Raw genomic sequence first — 24370 nt, forward strand, 5'->3', positions numbered from 1 at the left:
TCAGGATAAGTTCCATGTGGGGCGATCCAAGTTCCGGTGGCTTCAGGCAATGTTTGACCGGACTTCCTGGCCCCTATGGGACCAGCGGAACTATTAGACCTGCAATGGGTGTTGACCTATGGAGCCTCTTGATGGTAGTGAATATTCTCGTCCTTTCCCCACATTCTTGATGCTGTTCTCGGACTCGTCAAAGGAAAGGAGGGGGCATGTTCCGGTCCAGGCCTATGGTCAAGACCTGAAGGATACCTCTCCATCATTCAGGCAGGCTTAGGGGCCTTAGTCTGGCCCCTCTACAGATCCTACAGCTCCTGCCGAGTCGCCCCGTGCGCGTCGACTTCATGATTCTGGCGTATTCTAACCAGCAGGGGACGCATTTTCACACCTTCACATCTTGCAGTAGAGATACCGGGATGATTGAGATTCTCTCAATACCACCATCGGCTCTCTCATTCCAGGCAGGGGAATGTTCTCTCAGACTATCCGAGCAGAGCCTCGTAGAGAGAGTGTACCTGGGGGTCTTTGACCTTGGGTAACCAGCAAGTACTGGTCTGGGGGACCTGATCGCGACAGCTTGGAACCTCAAGCTTCCGCTATTCTTCCCCCCAGTCTCAGACCCCGAGACTCTGGCAAGATGCATTCCGGTGATGGTGGGACAACTTCGACGCCTGCGTCTTCCCTCCTTTTTGTCTGTGGACAATGGGTCTCAACAAGACCAGGTTGTCTGTCAACATTTCAATGGGAGAGCTCCACTGGGACTATGCGCAGAACGGTTTCTGGACCCTCTGCTTCCCCTGACGGAACTCCCGGGAGAGCTTCTCCCACAGCGCAGACTACTCAAGCAACCACACTGAGACATCTCTCCCGAACCGGGGCGTCGCTTCGGCTTCATGCCTGGAGACACTACGCCTCCTCCTCAAGAAGAGACAACCCGCTACAGTCGCGGTACGGAGGTCGCGTCATCTGCGATAGTCATCCACAGGGGTCTCCCAGGCAAAGTGAAGAGTCTAAGATGGTTGGTGCCGTGGGAGATATACCTCTTCCCTTGAGGCCTCTTCTCCAGCAATAACGGTCTTATTGCCTTTCGGCGGGAGGAAACTCCTTTCCGCTCTCGGCAATGAAGCCTGTCGCTCAGCCTTTCCCTGACCTTCAGGCTTAAAGGAATAACTTTTTCCTGCCCGCTGGATCTATCTTCGCTTATGCGAAGCTACGATCGTCCCTGCCCTAGTCGGAGGAAGATCTCCAACTTGGAGCATGGCTCGGACTTTTAGTCCTTTAAGAGATCTTCTCAAGACCCTTTACGACAGGCCTCGGATTGTATTCCGACTTGGGTCTCCTGCTCACTCTGGCCACGGCCAGTGTGTAAGCAATCTTCTTGGTCTCTTACGACTCCCCCCTTTCTAAGAAAGAGGGGAAGGCAACATTCAGGCTTGCTCCTGAGTTGTTGGCTAGACTCAGAATCTGGGGGTCCCGGCCCTTCGGTCCGATTCATTCAAGATTTCGAGTCTCCATTCTGTATCTGATATCCCAAGACCTTCTCTTTCTTGCCAGTAAAGGAATCGAGAGGTTAGCGCTGGGAACAGCTGCAGTTTGTCCTCAATGGCAGCCGATTTGGGAGCACAAGGAGGACATGGGGGAGAGTCACCAGTATACCTCTTCAGCCCGGACTCAAAGACATTCATCTCGACCTGTCTCCAGACCCTCCCCCGTCACGTCGCCCTACAGCACGATGTTGGATACATCGCAACGTTCCTCGCCTTCGAGTAATACTACTCTGTGACGCAGGTGCTACAAGCTGGAGTCTGGAAGCGTCTAATGACCTTCGCAGCCCGCTTCCTGCAGGGCGTGACCCACAGGAGTCTCGAAACGTTTTCTATCGCTCTGTGGTGGCTACACAACAGCTGGTCTAACCTCAGGCTCCTTTTTGGACAGGTAGCAGAAGGTTAAGGGCATTGTTATCAGGTTTTAGTCTGCATGAACGAAAGAAGTATGTCTGGCCCTTACCTCTTTCTTCATCATCCCCTCTATGGGGAAGCAGCATCCTGGTCTCTGCATAGCTGACCTCGAACCTCTGCAGGTAAACCATGCTTCCTTGTGTTCCGAGTATTGAGTCAATACTGTCGCGTCCCCCATACCCTGACGAGGTGGTATTGGGAACGTCCTAACCCAGAGTTCCTTCTGGAACTCCAGGTCAACTGCCTAGGACGGGTCACACTTCTTCCTTCACACACAAGCTTACGTAGGCCACATGGTTCCTTGCGAAGCAAGGAACTTGTGAGGTGCAGGGACTCCTTTTCTCGAGTGCGACTCACTCGGATTCTGAGTCCCCGGGTAAAGCCAAAGCCAGTATGGCTGGGGACTTTCCACCCTACCTAAGGGGTAAGTCACCCTTTGTAAATAGCGTGGTTTGTATTTCGGTTACGGAACAAATGACAAATTCGAAGATAATTTGTATTTTTCCTAATCATACAAACCTTAGCTATTTACACATATTTGCCCGCCAGCCCTGTCCCCCAAGACAAGTCCTACCTCTAAGTGAAAGTGAGCATTCATCTGTGTGTGAGAGGGGGGGGGAGGGGTAGCTAGCTACCACTCCCCTACCCCCCCCACCCCCCCGCTAACTAGCGCGGGGGTAATACACCCTCGTTAAATTCTAATGGCTCGCCATTTCATCTGCGCTAAAAGGTAACCCTTTGTAAATAGCTAAGGTTTGTATGGTTAGGAAAAATACAAATTATCTTCGAATTTGTCATATTTTGTGTTAGTGGCAGAAAAAAATGCTACCTATGCATACATAAATGCTTGCCAAAAAATGTATTAAAGATAAGAATGTGAGGTTTGGTGCATTTTTTTATGAATAAATTTTGTATTATTAAGGATTTTACTTTTCAAATTTGATCGAGCAAATCTTACGTAAATTACTAGAAATAATGTTCGTATAATAAAAAAAAGATTTGAGCTCAAAAACAGTGATTGCTAAAAATTAAAGTTTTTTCCATTAGTTATTCAACTAAGTCTCTAACACTAGTATAAGCCTATTTTACACTTAGGCACAATTTTTTATTTTTAATAATGGTTTGAAAAAAGAAAAATATTTTGATGACATCCATCTGTTGTCTATGAGGTCATGAGTTTGACAACATCAGGTACGTCCATCAGTCTCCAAAGATATAATGGAAATAAACGGAATTTTGATAATAAAATCTATTATTTCTATGCATCCCTAGTGTTTATATATTGTTTTCTCCTCCTCCCCACTTTTTAGTGATGTTAGAAGGTGCATTATGTTGAGTAGGTTATAATTGTAAGGTTAGTGTTGTACCCACACTGCTGTTGTTTACAATGGTGCCTCACAGATTATGCTCTGCCAATAACATCCTAGGGTAATAAGAAATATAAAGCATGGAGAGAAATTTTTTTTTACTCTTTATTTAAGCGGTAATAAAACTACAGCTTAAAGGTTTAAAGGTTGCTCATGAATGGCAGAAGCAAAGGACAGGAAAAAGTCATAGAGACTGACCATATAAATATAAAGTACTTATGACCAGTGCCCAAGCTCCCTCTGCATCAAGGTAGGACCAGGAAGGGCTGGGCAATGATGGTGAGGTTGCAGACAATGCAGTACTAGAAACTATTGAGTTTGAGTGGATGTCAAACTCTCGTCCAACAGATTGTCAGGTAGATACATATCAAAGAGGCTACCACAGTGATGAATACCAGGTAAGTATTTAAATAATAGATTTTATGATTAAAATTCTTATTTCCGTAAGGAAATCAGGTCATGTACATGGGGCTTATCATCTAGTTCTGATATTTCTGTGATTTTGTTCGACACAGTATATGGGCTATGCTAAAGATAATGGTTTGTTTAGATAAAGTTTTCAAAGGATAATAATTTTATTTAAGAAGATATATAGAATGTTGCTTATTAGTTGAGTAAATTAAGATAAAAAGGGAAACTTTTTCTTCCAGAACGTGAAAGGTCTACAACTGGATCGGATGTCGCCCCAGAAGAAGATCGAACCAGGGTTGAAAGGGAAATTGTGGAGCAGATGCTGTCTCTTAGAGTACCCATGAGTCATGAGCCAGGTTTGTATTTTTTAGTCCTAATGGTATACAGTATTCAATATTTTTACTGAAAAGAATTCTTTTAGGAACAATAGTATTAAGCAGACTTATTTACTAAACCCTAATATACATTAAATTTGTGGAAAATTCGAGTTGAATATCTATTTAGTTAATCCAGAAAATTTGATTAAAGACTGGATAAAGGAAAACACTAATGTGTCATGTTCATGACAGTAGGTAGGTTTTCAGTGAACTGACAACCTGTATGGTACCTTCATTATTACATGTAAAGGAAATTAGTTTTGACTTCTAGTATTTGTCTAATACTGTACTTACATTATTTATACATAAAGTCAAAGAAGACTACAAAAACATTTGTTTCCTGTTAGTGGATCCTCATCATCAGGAAAGAAAATAGAAATATGCTCAGAGAAATAATTTAAATGTTCCGTCAATATTCAACTCCTCTCTCTGATCATAAACATGTCAAAACAGGGGAGGGGGAGTGGCCTTGATTGCTCGCCTCTTTGTAGTACTATGCAATTAATAGAGTCACATTCAATAAATTTCGAAATAATATGTACTTTTAATTTGACATTATTATTTTTCATATATTTGAATAGAATAATAAGTAAAAAGTAAAGCAATAGATTTAGGATTAACTAGTAGAATAGCCAAATTTACTGACAATACTAAACTAGCCATAAATGCTGCTCACTCAGAAATCATAAAAGCCTTAAGAGAGATCTAATGAATCTAGGAAAATGGTCTGGAAATAGCAAAATGCCTTTCAACAGATTTCAGTATTATTATCAGTAAGGTTTTGAAGTTCTTCAAGCAGAGCATAAAAGCTGAAAAAGAAGCACAGTAACTAATAGGCTACATAAAGAGACAATTCAAATACAGAAACAAAAAACACCCTACTACAGCTGTACACATCACTAGTAAGACCCCATCTAGAATACGGATTCCAATTCAGAAGGATATAGATAGACTGGAAGCACGACAAGCTAGGGTCTCCAAACTAATTCCAACACTAAGGCAATTTGGATATAGACGCAGGATGGAACGTTTGAACTTATTTGATATACAAACTTGACACTAAGGGGTCAGTTAGTAGAGGCATTAAAAATTCTTTAAGGAATAACAAATTTAGATTACAAGTCTATTCATGCTTAGCACAAACTGACATTGAAAAGATACACCACTCAATGTGGCAATTTTTTACATACAAAATAGTAAATACTTGGAATAGACCTCCAGCAGATGTAGGAAACAATAACACGGTAAACGAGTTCAAGAATAGGTTAGACAAGATCATAAGAACTCTCTAAAGGCTTAAATTAAATCACCTTAACATAGAGCAAATGAAGTCTCCGTGGATGGACTAAAAAGTCTTTGAGACATCCAAAATCCTTGTACACACACACACACACACACACACACACACACACACACACACACACACACACACACACACACACACACACACACACACTCTCTCTCTCTCTCTCTCTCTCTCTCTCTCTCTCTCTCTCTCTCTCTCTCTCTCTCTCCTTCCTGCTGCTGCTGCTAAAGGTTTCATTTTCTGTACATGACATGTATTTCCTTCACTAGCTTGTTGCATTATTTTTAAGTGTAATTATTTAAGATTAGTTGCTTCAGAGTCAGTCCATCTTTACAAGAATGTTGCTTTCCAGTAAATTAATTTATACTTTAATGTTGATGGAACTAGCTCAATTTTAATTATGATACATTTTCTTGACTTAAGGGGCAAAGGCCCTCACTCAGGTTTAATTTGACAAATGTGAGATTGATTGAAATGACCAGTGTTAGTCTTGGAAGGTTACACTTAGCAATAAATTTTACATGAAATCTTTCTTATCTTTAGGTTCAAATGAAGATCAAGAAGAAATACGAGAGCTTCGAGAACGCTTAATGTCCATGAGAACTCCAGGAGCCTATGAAGATACAGGTATGAAACATATATTTTGATATTTCTTGGTGACAGTTTTAATATTTCTAAAGAAATAGTTATCAAGTTGGATTAGAAAAATATATTCTAAACTTAGTTTTATATAATGTGATGCTTACAGTTTTTTCGTCAGAATTGTTACTTCTCCTTTTGTGAAATTGAAAAACAGATATATAAGATATAGACAAACTTAGAGAATTTTGGTGTCTACCAGTTATTTCATTATTTTTTATCATGTTTTTCTTGCTTTAATCATTTAGATTCAACAGCATCAAGTACTTTTTGCGGTAATAATGTTCCACAGAATCAAGTTATGGTAAAGACAGTAATTTTTGAATAATTAATGTGACTTACTATTAAGAAATGGGATGTTACTAATTCTATTCTTATCTGATTTTAATTTTTATGGTGTATAGTTAATTCAGTCTTTGGTATAATTTGTATACACCTTCAGAATTTTCCTTTACCAATACTTAAATCCTTGTGTTTTAAGGGATGTTCAAATATTTCATTTTGTGAAATATAATTCCCCAAGGGTATAAGTTATTCACAAGGTGAAGAAAATCGCCATTTCATGGTGGCGATAGATTGATTAAGATTCTTAGTAAAAATCCTGAATTCAAAAAAAGTAAGTATGGAGGAGTTAAATTCAACCTACATAGGCTATATCTGTCTTGTAAGTCATGTCACTGCACCCTATGCTCTTACTCTTAACAGGCAAAGGTTTGCCTCTTGGTCAGGGTAGGAGCACTTTTCATATACAGTTGTTCCGACACTAAATAGAAACCCTTTGGCTCTTTGTTAGGGATATAACTTTCAGCAAAGCTGGAAGACTAGCCATAAGACCTTTTGTGAGGTGTAACTACCCCACCGCTAGTTAGAGGAGGGTTAGTACCAGCTACCCTGCTCATACACACCTGTCTTCTATCGTCACTTTTATTTTGGTTTGGTAAAGAATGGACGTTCGTCTCTCTCCACTGCCCAACCGTTTTTGACTGGCCTTTTACTAAATTAATCTTATATGGTTATTTCATCTTCTCAGGGGTAAGCATTGCTGTTTTGGAGACGGTGCCTGGTGTTTCTCGAGGGCAGAGAACCTCTTCTTATGATCTCTTTCCTTTGATGCCAAAGAACCCTTAGGCTGGAGGCCTCCTGGGCTTCCCCTAGTGTAGTGACTCTGGCCTCCTCTGGAGGGAAGTCGTTCTCTGTGTGGATGCTCCTTTACTGTATTGAAGTAGGTGTTAATCACACCCTACGATTTCGACAGGTTAGACCGCGTGCGGGCTACCCAGAGCTCGACTTCTGTCTTGCTCCTCTTTGCTGCTGACGCCGCACTCCCTTGTTCTGCGATGGCAGCCGATGGAGGAATTGCAAAGCCTGAAGCATTTTTCTGTGGGTTAGGTTTTCTCCCAAGTGGTTTTCTTCAGGGCTGATGATGCTGCACTCCCTTGTTCTGCGATGGCAGACGGCGGAGGGAGTGCAAAGTCTGAAGCATGTTCCGGTATCTCTTCGGGGACACCTTTCTCATGAGCAGATTAGGTTTTTCTCCCAAGTGGTTTTCTTCAGATCTGACGCTGTCGAACTCCATCATTCAGCTAATGCAGCCAGTGTAAGGAGTGCAAAGTTGGAAGCATGTTCCTGCACCTCTTGGACCACCTTTCCTGTTCAGGGGTTAGGTTTTCTCCTGAGTGGTTTTCTTTAGAGCTGATGACGACACACTCCCTCATTTTGCAATGGCAGCCGGCAGAGGGAGTGCAAACTCCGAAGTATGTACCTGTTTCTGTGGAAATTGCTCCTTTGTCCTATCACTGCCTTCATTGCCTATGCCTGCGGCAGTTCCTTAACATGCTGACAGCTGACGGAGGAAGGGCAAAGTTCGAAGCTTGTTCCTGCTACTCATGGGTTACACCTTTCCCGTACATGGGTTCAGTCCTCCCCAGAGTAGTCCTTGCCACATGGGAGTAAGAGAGGGTTATGGACTCATCCATGCCTTTCTCTAATCTCTTGGTGTGTAGCCTGTCGGAGCATCAAGATGTTACTCGCCCCTCTGCGAGCTTGACACTTCCAGCGTCTGATGGCATGTTCTCCTGGGTGTATCATCTCTCCCAGCAGACTCATCTTGTCCAGCTAACTCATCTCACCTAGCTGACTCATCTTTTCTAGTAGACTCGCCTTTCCCAGTCCTTCTGCAGATCATGATCGCCCACAATCCCCCATCATTTCATAATCTCACGTCGGCTCGTGATCGTCTGTCAACTCATGATCGCCTGTCAGCTCACGATCGCCCATCAGCTCGCTTCCAGGTTACTGGAGTTCCAGCAACCGTTTCCAGTGCCTGACAATTCCTTTACTCGTGATCACCCTTCTGTTCTCTACCACACTTCAGGACTAACGATGAGGCAACACAGACCAGCTCATGACCAGGTTCCTGTTGAGGATCAGTGACCAGTCTCCAGCTCGTGACCGAGTTTCCAACAGGCCACTGCAGGCCAGCTCAGGACAACTCCTAGAATAGCGACCACTGTTCAGGGTCACAGAGCTGCCCAGCTCGCGACCTTCCCTTCCGAGGTAACGTTGCCCTCCGCCTTTGACGAACAACACTTCCCGCTTGCGGTTAGAATCGCAGACAGCTAGCAATGAGTCTTGGAGGCCTTGACTTCTGGGGCAGTCATTTTCATCTTCGTTCGATGAAGAACTTCTCTGGCGAGGATCGCAGAGCACTATCGGCTACGATCCTCACTACAAGCGAGTCCACTGCTCTTCCCAACGAGACTCCTTCTCTACTCGTCATACTCAATAGCACTCAAGAGCTATTGCTTCAACCATCGCTTTTGAGTCTCCTAGCAAGTCTCCTCATCTAGATAACACACTCTAGACTCTTTATCCAGAGCAAGAGCTAGCGCTACCTCATCAACGCTATCTCTCATATCTGCGATAGCACACAGGTGTGCGCTGCTTCGGTGTGTTCTTGACGGCGGCAGCACACAGAACTTCAACGTGCAGTTTCTATGGGTCATGCTATAGTGGTTTGCGGACAGTGGCCAGATGAAGCACAGACTGCCTAGTGCCAGAATGCTGACAGCACCACAACTTCTCACTACACTAAAAATATGGTGCAATACCCAGAGATCGGGGCAAAGGTAAACAGTCAAGAATAGACTGTGGACTGGGCACCACCCCTTGATTTTTTACTGCGCAAGGGGATCCAGCTAGAACTTGAGAACTTCCCAATATCTTTTTTCAGAGTACACAGTTCTTCAGAACAATAGCAGAACTCTATATACTTTAAGTAAGAATTTTTCTCTGTTTAAGTGAACCTTAGGAACATTAGGAGAAAAAAATAAAGTTGAAAGGGGGACATCTAATGAAAGGAAACAATTTGAATCGAAAAAAATAAAAATCTATTTATTTCAAATTGAAAAGAAAAAATGTACAATGATGAGAAAATACAGGTCTACAATATCAAATGAGTCTTGACCAACAATAAATAGCCCTCCCAAAAAAAAGATTTGACAAAAAAACCTTCTTACGTTGGAGACACTCCTTTCAAATACAAAGTTACCAGGAACAGGTTTTTCAGTAAGCCCTCACATTAAGAACAAAGATATAGAATAAGATTTTTTTTCTATAATGAATACTGTCCCATCTTGTATGAGGCAAAACTTTCAAACCGCTTCCATCAAGACAGAGCCTTTTCGGTCAAGGTACATAAGAAAGCTTCAGGCTAAGGAGAACTCTGCAACATTGCTGTTCACTATCTGCACAGTAAGTAATCAGGGTCTGGACATTGACTGTCCTCAAACATATTTTGCTCCACTTTGTGGTTACTTTTTTCTGGGGACTAGGAAAATTAACTTTTAAAAGATAAGAGGATATTACCATGTGATGGGAACACAACTGTCAGTGATAAGACTAAAACTCAAAGGAATTCCTGTTTTTTTTCTCTCTCTCACTGGAACACTTAGTAGTCTAGATTGCTCCTTTCCCAAGCATTTTTATTTTTCTAGTTTCCCCTGGATCAACATGGTGATGAGTAGACTCTAACATTTACTGTCTAGTTTCTTGCACAGGTTAACCCTAACCTGATCCCTGCTGGGTGCAGTAAGCCGTAGCTCTGTAAAAACAAAGAAATGGATGGTGAGACAAAGGAGATGGACAAGGGCTCAACAATGTACAGATAATAAAAAGCATTAAAAAAAATCATAGCCAAACAATATTCTAGTAAAGTACTACATTCAAAATTTGTATTTTTCCTAAACAATCTTTTTTTTTTCACAACGCTACTTCAGTAGCGCTTACCACGACATGCAGTTGAGGGAGTTTAGCACACACTCCCTTCTTGGAACCTAATCCAGCACTCACTAGGAATGGGAGGGGCAGCACACTTGTCAGCCTTGGTGCTTAGTACCTCACTCGCCACTTGGAATGTGTTTTTTTTCACTCAAGTACAGTCGGAATGGATTCCCGTTTCCCGTTGCAATTCATCTTTAGAACCTCTCATGAGCTTCAGCTCTCGACGTGACTCAAGAGGTCATGCAGATGTTTAAAGGACCTGTATATACAGATGCTCAAACTTCTCATAGGGTCCCAAGTTCTCATCAGCGTCCACGAACGTTTGACCCTTACAAATGTTCATCGGACCATACTACTACTATTACTTTTATTACTACTACTAGTTGGCTGACGTGCTGTGTGCGTTAGTGACTAGGTTGCCTCCTTTGCTCTTTTCTCTAACCTTGGTCACCCGTTTTGGTACATGGTTACCTGACAAATTGACATCTTCATTGGATGACAAGATCTACATTAGTCATGCATGCGCTCTCACCCATACACCGCCGGACTTATCCAGGAAGACAAAACATATTTTACACAGTGGTTGCAGCAATAGAAGTCTTGCAATCACTCTCACCTGCCACCTTCCCCTGTTATTCAGAATGAGACTCAAGAAACATAATCTTTCGGGATTATATTTTCTCCAACTTCTCTCCATGAGTTAGAGAACTCGTTGGATCACTTACACGGTTTCGGATTCCAATTCCTAGTGATCTCCTCCTCATCCCTTCACACCTGCATGGAACAGCAGTCTTGTTAGACATAACCCCTCAAGGTTATTTCTTTTCACCCCCAATTTTTATTTTTAACCAATTTTTTTCATTGGCAGTGTATAACTGAATTACTGTGTATAGTTGACTAAATTAGTACAAAATTAGCTGCCTTATATAAGTGAATCTGCAGTTCCTGAATTCGCGAATAAGGAAGTCAGACTACACTGTATTTTGTACTGTATATCTCACTCCTTAAACAAAACAGACTTCAAACAATTGTATATATTTAGCATGAATAAACTTTTAATTAAAAGTAATATTGATAGTACTTTAGGCACACTGTTTAGAGGAGGATGTTCTAAAGTTATGTATACATATGTAGATACCCTATACCATGTATAGTGTATGACACCATTTTATGAAAGGCACAGTATTTATATAGATGCAATTCTTGACTGACTATGGTGACTAGAACAAAACTCATGTAAGTAAAATTCCAACCATGGCGACACTTGACTGTGATGCAGGAGTTGAAAAATAGTAAGGAAAGAAGTAGCTGTAGTATGAATTAATTGGAGAGAGGTAGCTGTACTGGTAAATAAAGAATGTCCAACTATTAGAGTGATAGTGAAGGCTTGTGATGGGGACATAAGCCTTGTACTATAATGTGTCAGAAATATGGGTACTAATAAGGAAATGGATTGAATTTTGAAAAAAGAGTACCTATAGAATTCCAAGGTTCAAGTACAAAGTACAGTGGGAAGATCATATTCCTAATGAAGAAGTGCCAAAAAAGTTTGGTGTCCAAAGGCTGGGCAATCAAGTGAGGTCACATAAATTGAGATATAGATATTTGATGAGAAAGAATAGGAACATTTGGACAGGAGGGCAGTAAAATATAGAAGTAGAAGGACAGACTTGTAGGAATGTCCAGGAAGTTATGGAATAAAGGAAGAGATTAAGGTCTAGACCTGAACTTAGTTCAGGTTGATAGTGCACCAAAAAAAGGAGTGAAAAGCTGACATACAAAATATTGTTATGATGAAGTATTGCAATCTGTTTATTTTTACAGATGCTGAGGAAAGTGGTCATGATGCAACTGAGGAAGGTGTTTGCTATGAGGAAGCCAGTCTTCATATTGTAACACAGAGTCTTTTTCTTTTGATTGCTGTAAAACCAGCTTCATTGTTGCCCAAAGGATCTGCAGAATTGTGAGTAGTGTTTTAGATTCTGTTTTAGCCCTTAAGAGACAAAGTATTTTTGATATTAAGAGACAAAGTATTTTGATATTAAGAGACAAAGTATTTTTCTCTCTCTCCTCTCTCCTCTCTCTCTCTCTCTCTCTCTCTCTCTCCTCTCTCTCTTCTCTCCTCTCTCTCTCTCTCTCTCTCTCCTCTCTCTCTCTCTCTCTCTCCTCTCTCTCTCTCTCTCTCTCCTCTCTCCTCTCTCTCTCTCTCTCTCTCTCTCTCTCTCTCTCTCTCTCTCTCTCTCTCTCTCTCTCTCTCTCTCTCGCTCTCTTTTTTGAAAGGAAAATCCCTAGATAGCAACGCTTCTGTATACTTTGTCTGAGTGCATTTGTCTCCTCTCAGGCTATTAGGATGTATGACAGTTACCATTGCCATTTTCATCTTCCTAATACAGTACATAACATGTATTTCAACATCATGCAGATATTAGTCAACATCTGGATAGTTAGTTAACATCTGATGCAATGTTAACCAACATCTGAATGAAATTTTATAGTCTATACATTGATGTAGATGATGGACCAGGCAGGCTGCCTTTGGATGCTTTCATGGCTGGAGACTAATGTTGACTAATGGTACTTACAATCTTTAATCAAACCAGAGCTAGGATATAGGGTTGCCTTTTAGTAGATAAAATCATGTTGTAGTCATATAAACCAAAAAAAAGCAGTTTTCTGCCTTGTGGTTCATAGGGACTGCACATATATCAAAAGACATCAGCAGTGAACCAGTGTGACAGTTTTCGTCTACATCAGTAGATGTTAACCCTCTAAGATTATAATTTTTCTTCTGTATAAAATTTTATTTTTTTTTTCTGAGCACCAGGTGTGCACATGCTTTTCTATCTAAATACTTTTAGTTTATTCCTACTTGGATACAAACTTCAGTCATTTATACATGTATGTGGTAACTACTTACCATGCTTTCTACAACCAGCTAATCAAAAATTTGGTTGGTCGCATCATGCTTCATTGCTGGGTATACACAGCGCATGCGCAAGGACCAAGAGGACACTTGCTCACAATGTCTCTCCACAACACTGCTAGTCACGAAGTGAAGAGGCTATGCTCTCACTTCCTCTCTATGATTGAGCCTTTTGCATTCGTCTCGCCTACCCATTTAGTGTTTAGTTCTCTTGTCTTGTGCTTTTTCATAATTCTTTTTCAATTGAGTGACTATTTATTATCTGTAGTTACGAGTGGGTGCGTATGTCTAGTAAATCTTGGTATTTACGTTCTTGACAGGACAGGATAGTGACTATTGGGCATTATTATGAGCTTGGCAGACATTGACATTGACACACATCCTCGTTGCAGGAAACTTAACAAGATTTTTTTCATTTTGGCGTCTCCTCCCAATGGGAGCTGGAGATGTATCTTATTCTATGCGGCGAGAATCTCCCTTTAGTTTATTATGTTGAGATTTCTCCTAAACTTTATCTACGAATGACACTCATCCCAAATAGTGTCAATTACATTCGGCGAGACCTTGAGCTGGCACTTGTTAAAGATTCTTGCCTTAAGCCAGGTCCAAGCACATGAACCCTAATTATTGAAAAAGAACAAGCATGTTTAACAAGATGCTCCCATTGGAGGGACTCTACTGTTGAGACAGCTTTCCCCTCGGGTCATGAGGCAACCATGTTGGAAGAGGAAAGTTTGCAATTCGATTCTCAACACGTTCTCACGAACTAGGTTTGCCGTATAGCTACGGGTGCCTTAAGCTTAGGTCTCCTCTGTAGTCTTAAGAGATTCTTATAGGCTTATGATAAGGATAGTCAGATTGCATCAGCTGCATCAACACCCCAAAGTTTCCCAAAACTACGCATTCCTTTTAACTTACTCTCTCCTTCCTTACCTACTAGAGTAGGGAAGTCGAGTAGGATAATCACGGAAACTACCGCTTGTCAGGATTCAGACAGGGTCATCGTTCAACCAGACAAAATTGTATGCACCGCCATCTCAGCAAGTGAGGACGTCATCACGTGCGCCATATTTTCTGTGCGTGAGGAATTTTCTTTGTGCTGAAGACAAGCTTACAACCCATCCCAGGGTATTCCCCACAAGGACTGATCATATGCTAGTTTTTTGCATGAGAACTTATTTTGCAACACAACAAGGTTGAGATAGGTTGTGGCCCAAGCTGTGCCTCCATGGTCATGAATGATGACCGTAGAATGATCGTCTGCTCGGGATTCACCTTCACGAAACTTGAGAGGTAAAGATGTGAAAGAAACCTCCTACCCTAAGTCTATAATGGAACTCCAGTCTGCTAGACGAGGCCCGTGTCAAGGACAACACAGAGACCTTCCAGTTGTAAAATCTTTCGCTTGTCAAAGACTGAATCTGGGGAAGGAAACCCATACTTCGGCTGCCTCCTTACTTCGCCTCAATGTGATTACGGCTGGTAAAAGGAAGGATATTCAAGAAGAATTAGCTAATCCTTATAAATCATGAAAACAGGCCTAATGTTAACCCTACGTGGTCCTCCGGTGTTATCGATTGTGCCAACCCAACAGAGGTAAACCCTCTTGGAACCTCTATGTCGGTTTCAGAGACGCCCCAAGCTATGAGGATTAGGAGCCTCAATCATCACTTAGAGTCCCTTAGAGAAACCTGTCATTGAGGAAAAACCGGGAGACAGAATTCAGACTCAAGCACCAAATCCTGAATTCAAATACGAACTAAAACTCCCAAGACAAACTAAAGAAAGACTAAACCTATTTAACATGCAGGTTTCAGTCTCTGAGAATTCTCTTAAAGCCAACAGGTCCCCAGGGTTACCACCTCTGGCTCTGCCTGAGCAAAGAATATTATTTGGGGCGTTCCAGAGCTCATTATCATTCCTAGAGAACTTGACTAGCCTAGTTCTGTCCATCCAAACAGAGGACCATCTACATTGTCCTTCGTTTTTTTCAGGCTCAGAAATGATGAACATGGAAATAGCAGCAATGACTGTGATCCAAACCTTATCATGGATTGACCATGTGTCTAGAGCATTATCCTGCTATGCGACTACGGAAGATCTTAAGGATCGTAATGCCCCACATCGATTTGAAGATTTGCCACAGGCAGGGTTGAAAGCCCTTTTTCCTCCTTCCCCACCATGGTTATTCTAAATAGGCCTCCACTAACTAAGTGTTGAGGTGGACATCTATGGCCTTTAGCCCCCTGTGTTATACATCCTCTTCCTGAAGAATATTCTAATACTGGCTGCGGATAGAAGAACCTGGTTCAAGTTTTCAGTTCACTCAGACTCACTGTAGGAGGGGGATTTTTTTTTATATCTCCCCTCTCATTTTTATTTTGTAGTTGGCATAACAAATAGTGAATACTGTAGTTGGTTTCAGGCTGTTGGTTACTCAAAGCTTTGGTGAGGTACCCCTCCAAGTTTAGAGAGGCTACTCTGGAAAAGATAAGATGTCACTTTTGGATTAGAACTTTCAGAGGGAGATTTACGAAGATGCATAGACAAGATATTATCCAGCCCCGCGGAGTTAAGTCATCAACAAGTAGGAGCGGTCTGGACTATCTATGAGTATGAATCAGGTATGACCAGGAGAGTTATGTTATCCATACTTCCTAGTAAAGCTTGGCCTTAAATGGTTTCCTGTCACGAATCATTTAATTTTGCCAGATTTCTTGTTAGCCAACGTTATTGACCAATATTATGGTAATGGCCGACTTCCTTCTCCCTTGACACGGAGATATAAGACGAGGAGATCCTAGTGAGTCAGATGAACACCACAACTTCTTATGTATAAGAAACGGTCATTGGGTCTGGAACGTCTCAAGATAAACCTGAGAAGATTGCTGGACCAAAAAAAGTGCTTGACATGTCACGTAAGAATCTAACTGGTGTCTTCCCTGGGAAGAGTTAGTCAGCAACAAGGACTGTTCAGGTCGAATAGAACCCTAACTAGGGATTATTTTAGAGTGGGAGCCTTCCAAGACTGTCTCCTTGATTAAGGACTGTTTGACAATTTTGAAAAACAGATCTTGTCTCAATCTTGGAAGTTCAGATCTAGTTTTATATCTTGAAGCAGGTCCTTGTTTGAGATAACTAGAACTCTCCTCCCCGAAGAACTATCGACGCCTTCGTTACCAAGGTTTCTGGTGGGCGGACCTGTCTCAAAGGAGTATTCCACCTTACTATTGAGTTGGGAAGAAGGGACTTATCTTCTAAGATTATCCTCACGATCCCATACAGAATAGCTTAAGTCAAGGATCTAACTACCTTTTCCTTCGACTTACTTCACTACCAGCCTAGTTGAACAATCCTTATGTACTTACAGGGGCCCCTTTTCCTGGTAACCAAATTCAAAAAGTACTATATTTTCTATTTTTATAATGGGAACCAGAACCGGTGAATTTCATTTGGACTTTTTCATGATTTCGCCTCTCAAGAAGTCCATTGATGATCAGAGTGCTTCGACCCCTCTGTCCAGGAATACTATGTATTCCCCTCTGTTGGCGCCTTCAGATCAGAAGTGAAGTTCATCATCCTGAACATGGCCTTCCTGTTGGTTAAGGCCAAACATGAAAACTCGTTATCTTTAGGGGAAGAGTCACCAGTGATCCCACCTCGGTCACATGGCATCTGTGGATCTGCCACCTTACCCGTTTCTGGTTCTGTTAACAAATTCTGATTTTGGTTGGTAAAGATCTCGGGTTAACTCTTTCACGATATTGTCTCTCAAAGAGGTTCCTGATCACATGACAACTAGTTATTCTGTCCTGTAGAACAGTGTGAAATTTTTTGATAGAAGAAATAGCTGGGACATATCCTTTTTGTTCACGAGCTCTTGCCGCTCCAGAAGAAAGTAGTCAGTAACACTTAATCTCTCTGAGTAATGATACTATCAGGAGAACATATGCATCCTCAGGGGAAGTGTTGCTAGGAACCCCCCTCGAGCACATGATTTATGAGGTCTTGTTGCATCCTTAGTGTTCCGCAAAACCACTAAAGGATACTTGTCCCCAAAACTTTTTTGCTTGCAAGTTTTGGCCGCTCCAATAAACCTGTTCTGAAACACCGTCTTTCTCTGATTGAGAGAAACTATCATAATAACCTTTACATCCTCAGGAGAAGCGTCGCTAGAGTCTCCCACTCGAGCACATGATACATGTGTGCTTGCCTCAATCTCAGTGTTCTGCGAAACCACTCAGTGGTACAAGTCCTCAAGCTGGTGAGTGGAAGGATAAACCCTCCTTTGGATATACAGTATACTTTAAAGTGGCACATTCAAGCCTTTGGTCACCCTCTCGATATGCATTATGGTGGCAGTACAACAAATGATCTAACTGTCAGCTGTCACAGGACACAGGCCTGTTTTAGCTTCAGGCCTAATTATTCTTGACATTATTTGCTAGAAGGAACTCTAAGGTGGAAAATGATTTTGATTGGACTTGAAGCCTGCCATGGTTTTTCACCTTAATGCAAGTAAGTGTGCCTTATTCCTTTAGTATTTTATGATGTACTAAAAAATTGATTTTTTATTGTTAAACTTGATGTTCATACCACTTAACCCCTGACAAAGGTTCCCTTTTTGGATTTGAACAAGCAGCCTTGCCTCATTATGATCCAGCTATTCTGTTCTCTGGCGATTCTCTTTGATCGCTTACTATTACTTATAGTAATTGTATCAGAGAAGGGTTTAACTCTTAACTTCAAGGAGACTTCACTACTGAGGAGAATTGGAATTTGATTACACTGTCCTCTAACGAATCACATTGATCTATTGTTATTACTTATAGTAATTAGATAATCCAGAGAGGAAGGCGATGCATCTTAACTTTGTGGAGACTTCCTCCCTCCTAAGGAAGACTCAGAATCCCCATATAAATGTCTCAAAAGTTTGAATCCGCATAGGAATAAACTACAAATTTTATATAATTTGTATTTTTCCTAGCTATATAAACCAGCGTCATTTACCAAAGGTCGCGCCTCAACCCCTCAGCAAGTTTTTGACCAGGTGAGTGTTGTGAAGAGATGTTGGGACCAAGTATCCTCTTGCTCCTTGTGCAAGCGATGTGTTTACCCAGCAATGAAGCATGATGCAATCAACCAAATTTTTGATAGGACAGTCATAGAAAACATAATTAATAGTTACCCCATATAAATGACCCAGGTTTGTATAGCTGCGAAAAATTCAAATTATATAGAATTTGTAGTGTCATTGGGCTTCTAATGACCATTTGTAGATTTGTACTAAGTGAAAGACCTTTGTAGTGATCAATATTGTCTGATATTAATTTTTTCATTACCAATTTTGCATGTAATTAGACTAATATGCTCATTCAATAATTAGCAAGTCTATTGAATTTGTATTAGTGCAGTGGCAAAATGGGGTAAATAAAAACTATATCTTGTACTTGTGTATCGTATATTTTAGTTTCCTGAAAAATTAAATCTCTTTGGATATCATTGACGAGCCCCAGCAACCATTTTAGAATATGTTTATTATGATTGTTTTTTTAACCAAGTGGATTAAATAGTTTAAAAGTTGAGACATAACTTTTGTAATTTGACTGACATGTCAGTCCCATTTCTTTCTTAACCATTTGAGCATTCAAGCTCCAGGCCTTTTTTGCATTTTTTGTCATTAGGTTAACTTATTACAAAACCAATCAAAGAAAGTATTTTACAACTTTTTTTATCATAGCTGAATAAATTTCTTTTTCATTGATATCTAGTTTTACATATTTTGTAAAATTTTTGTATATATGAATAACAAAAGAAAGAGATAAAACTTTCAGTAACTGGTTGTAAAATATGTCCAACGTTGCCGAAGGTAGTATAAAAATTGGACTTTAAATACATCCAATGGCACTGAAATGTTTAAGGGTTTGCATATTGAGTTTAAACAGTTTTGTGTACTGTTTATCATAAAGTAGCTTTTTGGTAATTGTGTTCTAATTTTGTTTTTAGTTACATATTGGATAACAGCATATGCAGATGTCTAGTACTTTTGAATAAAATAAAATTTTTGCACTGTAGACTGTTTAAAGATTCTTTAAAAATTTCAGGTCTCTGGATGAAGTAACTGCCTTGGTTATTGGTCGCTGTGTAGAAATATTGAGGTTTGTTGGAGCGGAGGACCATCAGTTATCCTCTGTGAAGACTGGTCTTAACCTTCCTCCAGGCCCTGATGTCATATTGTCATCAATGGTTACTCAACAAACCAGAGCTGAGGTAAGGAATTCTTTTACTCATTTAGATTCGGGGTTTAATCCTATTTGATACTGGATATAGGTTAATTTTGTGACCTCTCAAAGAAATACTGAAGAGGTTTTATCTTTCCTCTGGGGCAGTGAATTTTTTTTATTTTATGTACTGTATTTATCAAATCTGGGACAGTAAATGATGTGGCAATATTTTTTTCACAAGTAATGTACTCTGTGTTTATTGATTAGGACTTCATTATTTGTGTTTATAGTATAGAATTATACCCAGTATGTATGCTTCAATTATATATCTGCAAAAGTATTCTACTTCTCAAATACATGGGTTGTTGCAAAATTGGAAGCTGCTTATATAAATACAGAAATCTGATGAGTGAATAAAATCCTGAAAATATAACTAATCATCTAGCTTAGTCTATTTAACAAGATATTTATTTATTTTGGTAAGAACTTTTGTTTCTAATAAGAAAATGCTAACAAGTGGCAGAAAACATAAACACCTAATTTTAGGAAACACATTATCATATGTCAGGAAATATTAACATTTAGTTGTTCCAACACGAATACTTACCTCGAACTACTTTCTTAGGAGTTACCTGTAATCTCCTCTCTACCGACCAGAGTTTTGTGTAGTATACCCTATACCCATTTTCTATGGAGGGCTAACCCGGGAGTGAGAGAACGTGCCCCGAGGGTAGCCTTTGAGCTAGGTCAAGGTCCGCTTGGGTCCCGTGAGTCAGTAAGTTCTCTGGTCGCAACGTGATACCATACTCTCACGTCGCTCTCGTCTCTCTCGACCCTTTGTGTCCGCCTCGTGTGTCCCGTGTGGTTACCGCGTGGTAGCTTTGTGCTTATCCCTTGTGTTCTTGCATGTTCACTATCCTTCCTTGTGCTTCCCAAGTGTATCCCTTTGATTCCCTTCGTTCCTGTGCCATGTGGTTGTGTGCTATGGAGCAGATCCGCCGTTGTCCTGGGCCTAGAGCCGGAAAGTCGTGTGGAGCGTTCCTCTCCAAGCCCGAAGTAGACCCTCACTCCCTTTGCTTCTCCTGTAGGGGCAGGATGTGCTCGCCATCGGATAAGTGCATTGAGTGTGTTAGTTGGAGTGAGATACAGTGGGTGCGATACGGCACTAAGAAGAAGAAGTCGTCGAAACGTTCGCCCAGGAAATCTAGCATCTCTTCGCCGCTACCGTCACCCAGTGGACGGTCTGACGGGGCTTCTGTTTCGACTTCCCCTACCCAGAGTAGGGGACGAGGTAAGTCCGTTGCGGGGAAAGAGCCGAGGGCTCTTCCCCAGGAGTCTAATGTGTGTGAAGTGGTGGTTGCTGGGACTTCTCAGGCTAGTGGGAGGCCTGGTAGTGCTGTGTCGGGGGGTTCTGGAGACTCTGCCCTTGTGCTTGGGGGGCACATTTCCTCAGACGACCCCTTATGGTGTAGTAATGTTGTGCCTGTTTCTTTGCCCGCTTCGTGGGCCTATGTTTCAGGTTCTTCGGCAGCTGGCGACGCCCAGGGTAAGTTAGACTCCACGGTAAGTGAGTCCTTCGGGTGGAAGTTCCCTAAAACGCCAGGTAGGTCCCCAATACGGATGGAAGAGGGCCTGGATACCTGGTTCCCTAGTGTAGGGCGTCAACCCTCTTTTCCAGCTCCTCTGACGGCGGTTCCAGAAACCTTCCTGCAACCCTCTACCTCTGGTACGCAGCGAGTCGCGAAGCCCTCCGTAGCCCCCGCTTCTGCCCGTCGTGCGGGTGGTACAGTTTCGTCGGGCTCTTCGGATGGTGGGACTTCGTTCTCTTCAGAAGAAGAAACCAGGAGGAGACATCGGCGCCGGAGGGAGCGGTCCAGGAGCAGGCGTTCCCGCTCAAGATCCCGTTCGAGGTTCAGCAGGAGACGGTCCCGCTCTCCACGGAGGAAACACAGGAGGAGTAGGTCCCCCTATGGTGATTGGGTCTTCGTTCCCCGTAAGTCTGAATTGCAGCGTTCTCCGGACCGGCAATCCTGGGATTTCTCGCCACGAAGGCCATCCTCCAGACGAAGATATGACCCTCGCAGGGAGAAATGTGAGAAGGCCGCTTCAGGCAGGCATAAGGCCGCGAAGCTTCCGGTTCACCCCGCCTAGCGGGGGAACCGTGCTTCCTTACGGGCAGCCTGGCCGAATCAGCACAGCTGGTTCGGCCCTCGGACTTTAAGGAACGGTTCCCTCCGTTGGGTCAGCCCATGGGATCCGCGTCCTCGTCCCCCAGAGAGAATGCACGAACGGTAGTCCTCGTCCGCACGGCGATGCCAGTTCTGACCCCCGAACCTGGTGCGGAGGTTTCCGCCGGGGAAGACCGGTACCACCGCAGGGGAGTGCCTGTTGTTCCAGAACCGAAGCGCCCGGTGGGAGTGCCCGGTGACCCGGCTCCTCGGGATCAGGCCAAAGGTTCTGCTGACGGTAGAGAAGGTTCCCCGACCGAGGACTCGGCCTATCGGAAGGTTATAGGCCTGATTCGAAGGCATCATAGAATTGAAGAACCGGTTACAACCGATGAGGACTACTGGAGGTCCAGCCTGACCCGCTTGATGCAGGCACCCGTCCAACAGAAAACCTCCCTGGCCCTACCTGTGGCCCGAGATCTCTTCCTGGGACGGGCTCATGTCGATAGAGTTGTGGCAGGCAATGCCGAAGCTCCCAAAACGCAGAGCTCTTCGAAGTTGCTCCAAGGGCTCAAGACACAGAGTAGGGTTTATGTGCCAGAGGGACAACGACCGGGAGCCTGCAAGGTGGAGCCTGCCCTCGACGTTCTGGGACAGGGTGTCTCAGAGGACAGAGCGTCTTCAGCCCTGATTTGTTTTTCGCAGTCAGAGGCTGCTATGATGGAGGAGATGTCGAAAGACTTAGTTCACGTCTCCTCTTGGTTGGACTGGTGGGCTTCCACACTGGTAGGTGTTCAAGCCACATATGACTTGACGGACCCGGAACAGCAAAGCCTCTTGGGGGAGCTTATCATCTCCGGGGGCAAGACCCTGAAGTTCCTCACGTATCAGTCCCTTGCCCTGTCAGCGAATTGGGTTCTTCGCAAAAGGGACACTATTCTGGCGAAGCTTTCCCGGAAGGTCCCAGACAGGGAGGCGAGGGCCATGAGGAGCCTTCCTGTGTGGGGTGACTCCTTGTTCCCCTTGAAAGAGCTAGAGGAGATCATGGAAAAGGTGGCTAAAAGAAAAGAAGTGAACGCTCCCAGGCCTCAACCGGTAAGGAGGCCCCCCTACAAGAGGTCAGCCTCAGACGGTCCCTCTACTTCTCAGGTCCCGCCTAACCTGTCGAGGAGAGAAGCCCCTTCTTCCTCGTGGGCTTCAGCGCCTCAACCCCCCCCCCCCCCCCCCCCCCCCCCCCCGTAGAGGAGCTCCAGCAGTGTAGGCCTCGTTTAGAACAGGGTATTCTGCCTCCAGGAGAGGCCGTTCAGGCCGCTCCTCCAGGAGGAGGTAGAGTGGGAGGCCCCCTACTCCTGCCCAAGCCTCAGGTTGGGGGATGCCTCAGACTACATTGGCAAGCATGGAAGGCTCACGGAGCAGAGCCCTGGACAGTATCCGTACTGAAGGAGGGGTACAGGTTACCGTTCTTGACAGAACCCCCACCTTTAATTCCGGCCAGCCTGTTGGAGTGGTTGGCACCCAAGGACCCGTTGAAGAGGGCGGCTCTTCAAGAAGAGGTGTCCACGATGTTGGAAAAGGGCGCCATGGAGGAGATCCTGCACCCAGGGCCAGGTTTCTATAGCCGCCTGTTCCTGGTAGAAAAGGCGACGGGGGGTTGGAGACCGGTAATAGACCTGTCAGCTCTCAACAAGTTTGTGCGAAAGACAGATTTCAAAATGGACACTCCGAAGTCAGTCTTGCTGTCCTTGAGGGAGAAAGACTACATGATGACCATAGACCTCAAGGACGCATACTTCCAAATCCCGGTCCATCCCTCAAGTCGGAAGTTTCTCCGGGTGAAATGGGGTACCCAGATCCTGCAATTCAAGACCCTCTGCTTCGGGTTGTCAACAGCTCCCCAGGTATTCACGAGAGTCTTCACGACAGTCTCGGTGTGGGCTCACGAGCGGGGCATTCGCCTCATCCGTTACCTGGACGACTGGTTGCTTCTTTCCTCCTCGGAGGACGTTTTGAAGGAGCAGTGTATAAAACTTCTCCAGTTTTGCAAGGGTCTGGGGTATCATGATCAACCCAGAAAAATCAAACCTATCTCCCTCCACCAGAATGACCTATTTGGGGATGACACTGGATTCCCTACTAGTGAAAGCTTTTCCGTCAGAGGAGAGGATAAGCAATCTTATGAAGATCCTTCTTCCTTTCCTGTCGGGGCAACCCAGGAGGGCGAAGGACTGGCAAAGGCTAATAGGTCATCTGGTGTCGTTGGAGAAACTGGTTCCCCAGGGGAGACTCAGACTCAGGGCCGTCCAATGGAACCTGAAGAGCTTCTGGAACCAACTGGACTCGCCCCAGAAATTAATTCCAGTCCTACCAAACACAATACCCTCCCTGGAATGGTGGCATTGCCGGTCGAACTCGCTCAAGGGGATGCCCTTCGCGACCGAACCTCCCGAGTTGCTCCTATTCACAGACGCCTCCAACCAGGGATGGGGAGCCCATCTCCTCAACGGGACGGCGAGAGGAACCTGGATGGACGGGGAGAAAGGCCTACACATCAATGTCCTAGAGTTGAAAGCAGTCCAGAAAGCTTGCCTGCACTTCATCGATCTACTAAGGGGAAACACTGTGGCGTTGATTTGCGACAACGCCACAGTGGTAGCGTACATAAAGAAGCAGGGAGGCTTAAAATCAAGGGAGTTGTGCGATCTCGCCCTAGAGATCCTAGATT

At 43.4% G+C, this 24370-nt stretch overlaps 1 protein-coding gene across 1 annotated transcript in view; it reads left to right on the forward strand.

The window, feature by feature from the left end:
* The window catches only part of LOC137623451 (probable E3 ubiquitin-protein ligase HERC1), a 297680-nt gene that overhangs the window by 160815 nt on the left and 112495 nt on the right, over positions 1-24370 (forward strand). The window contains exons 28-31 of the mRNA XM_068354286.1: positions 3970-4086; positions 5957-6040; positions 12158-12296; positions 19361-19526. Coding sequence (XP_068210387.1) covers positions 3970-4086; positions 5957-6040; positions 12158-12296; positions 19361-19526 — 506 coding nt within the window. The remainder of the gene's footprint in view (positions 1-3969; positions 4087-5956; positions 6041-12157; positions 12297-19360; positions 19527-24370) is intronic.

This window comes from Palaemon carinicauda, chromosome 30 (genome assembly GCF_036898095.1).
Source record: "Palaemon carinicauda isolate YSFRI2023 chromosome 30, ASM3689809v2, whole genome shotgun sequence".
NCBI classification, from domain to species: domain Eukaryota; kingdom Metazoa; phylum Arthropoda; class Malacostraca; order Decapoda; family Palaemonidae; genus Palaemon; species Palaemon carinicauda.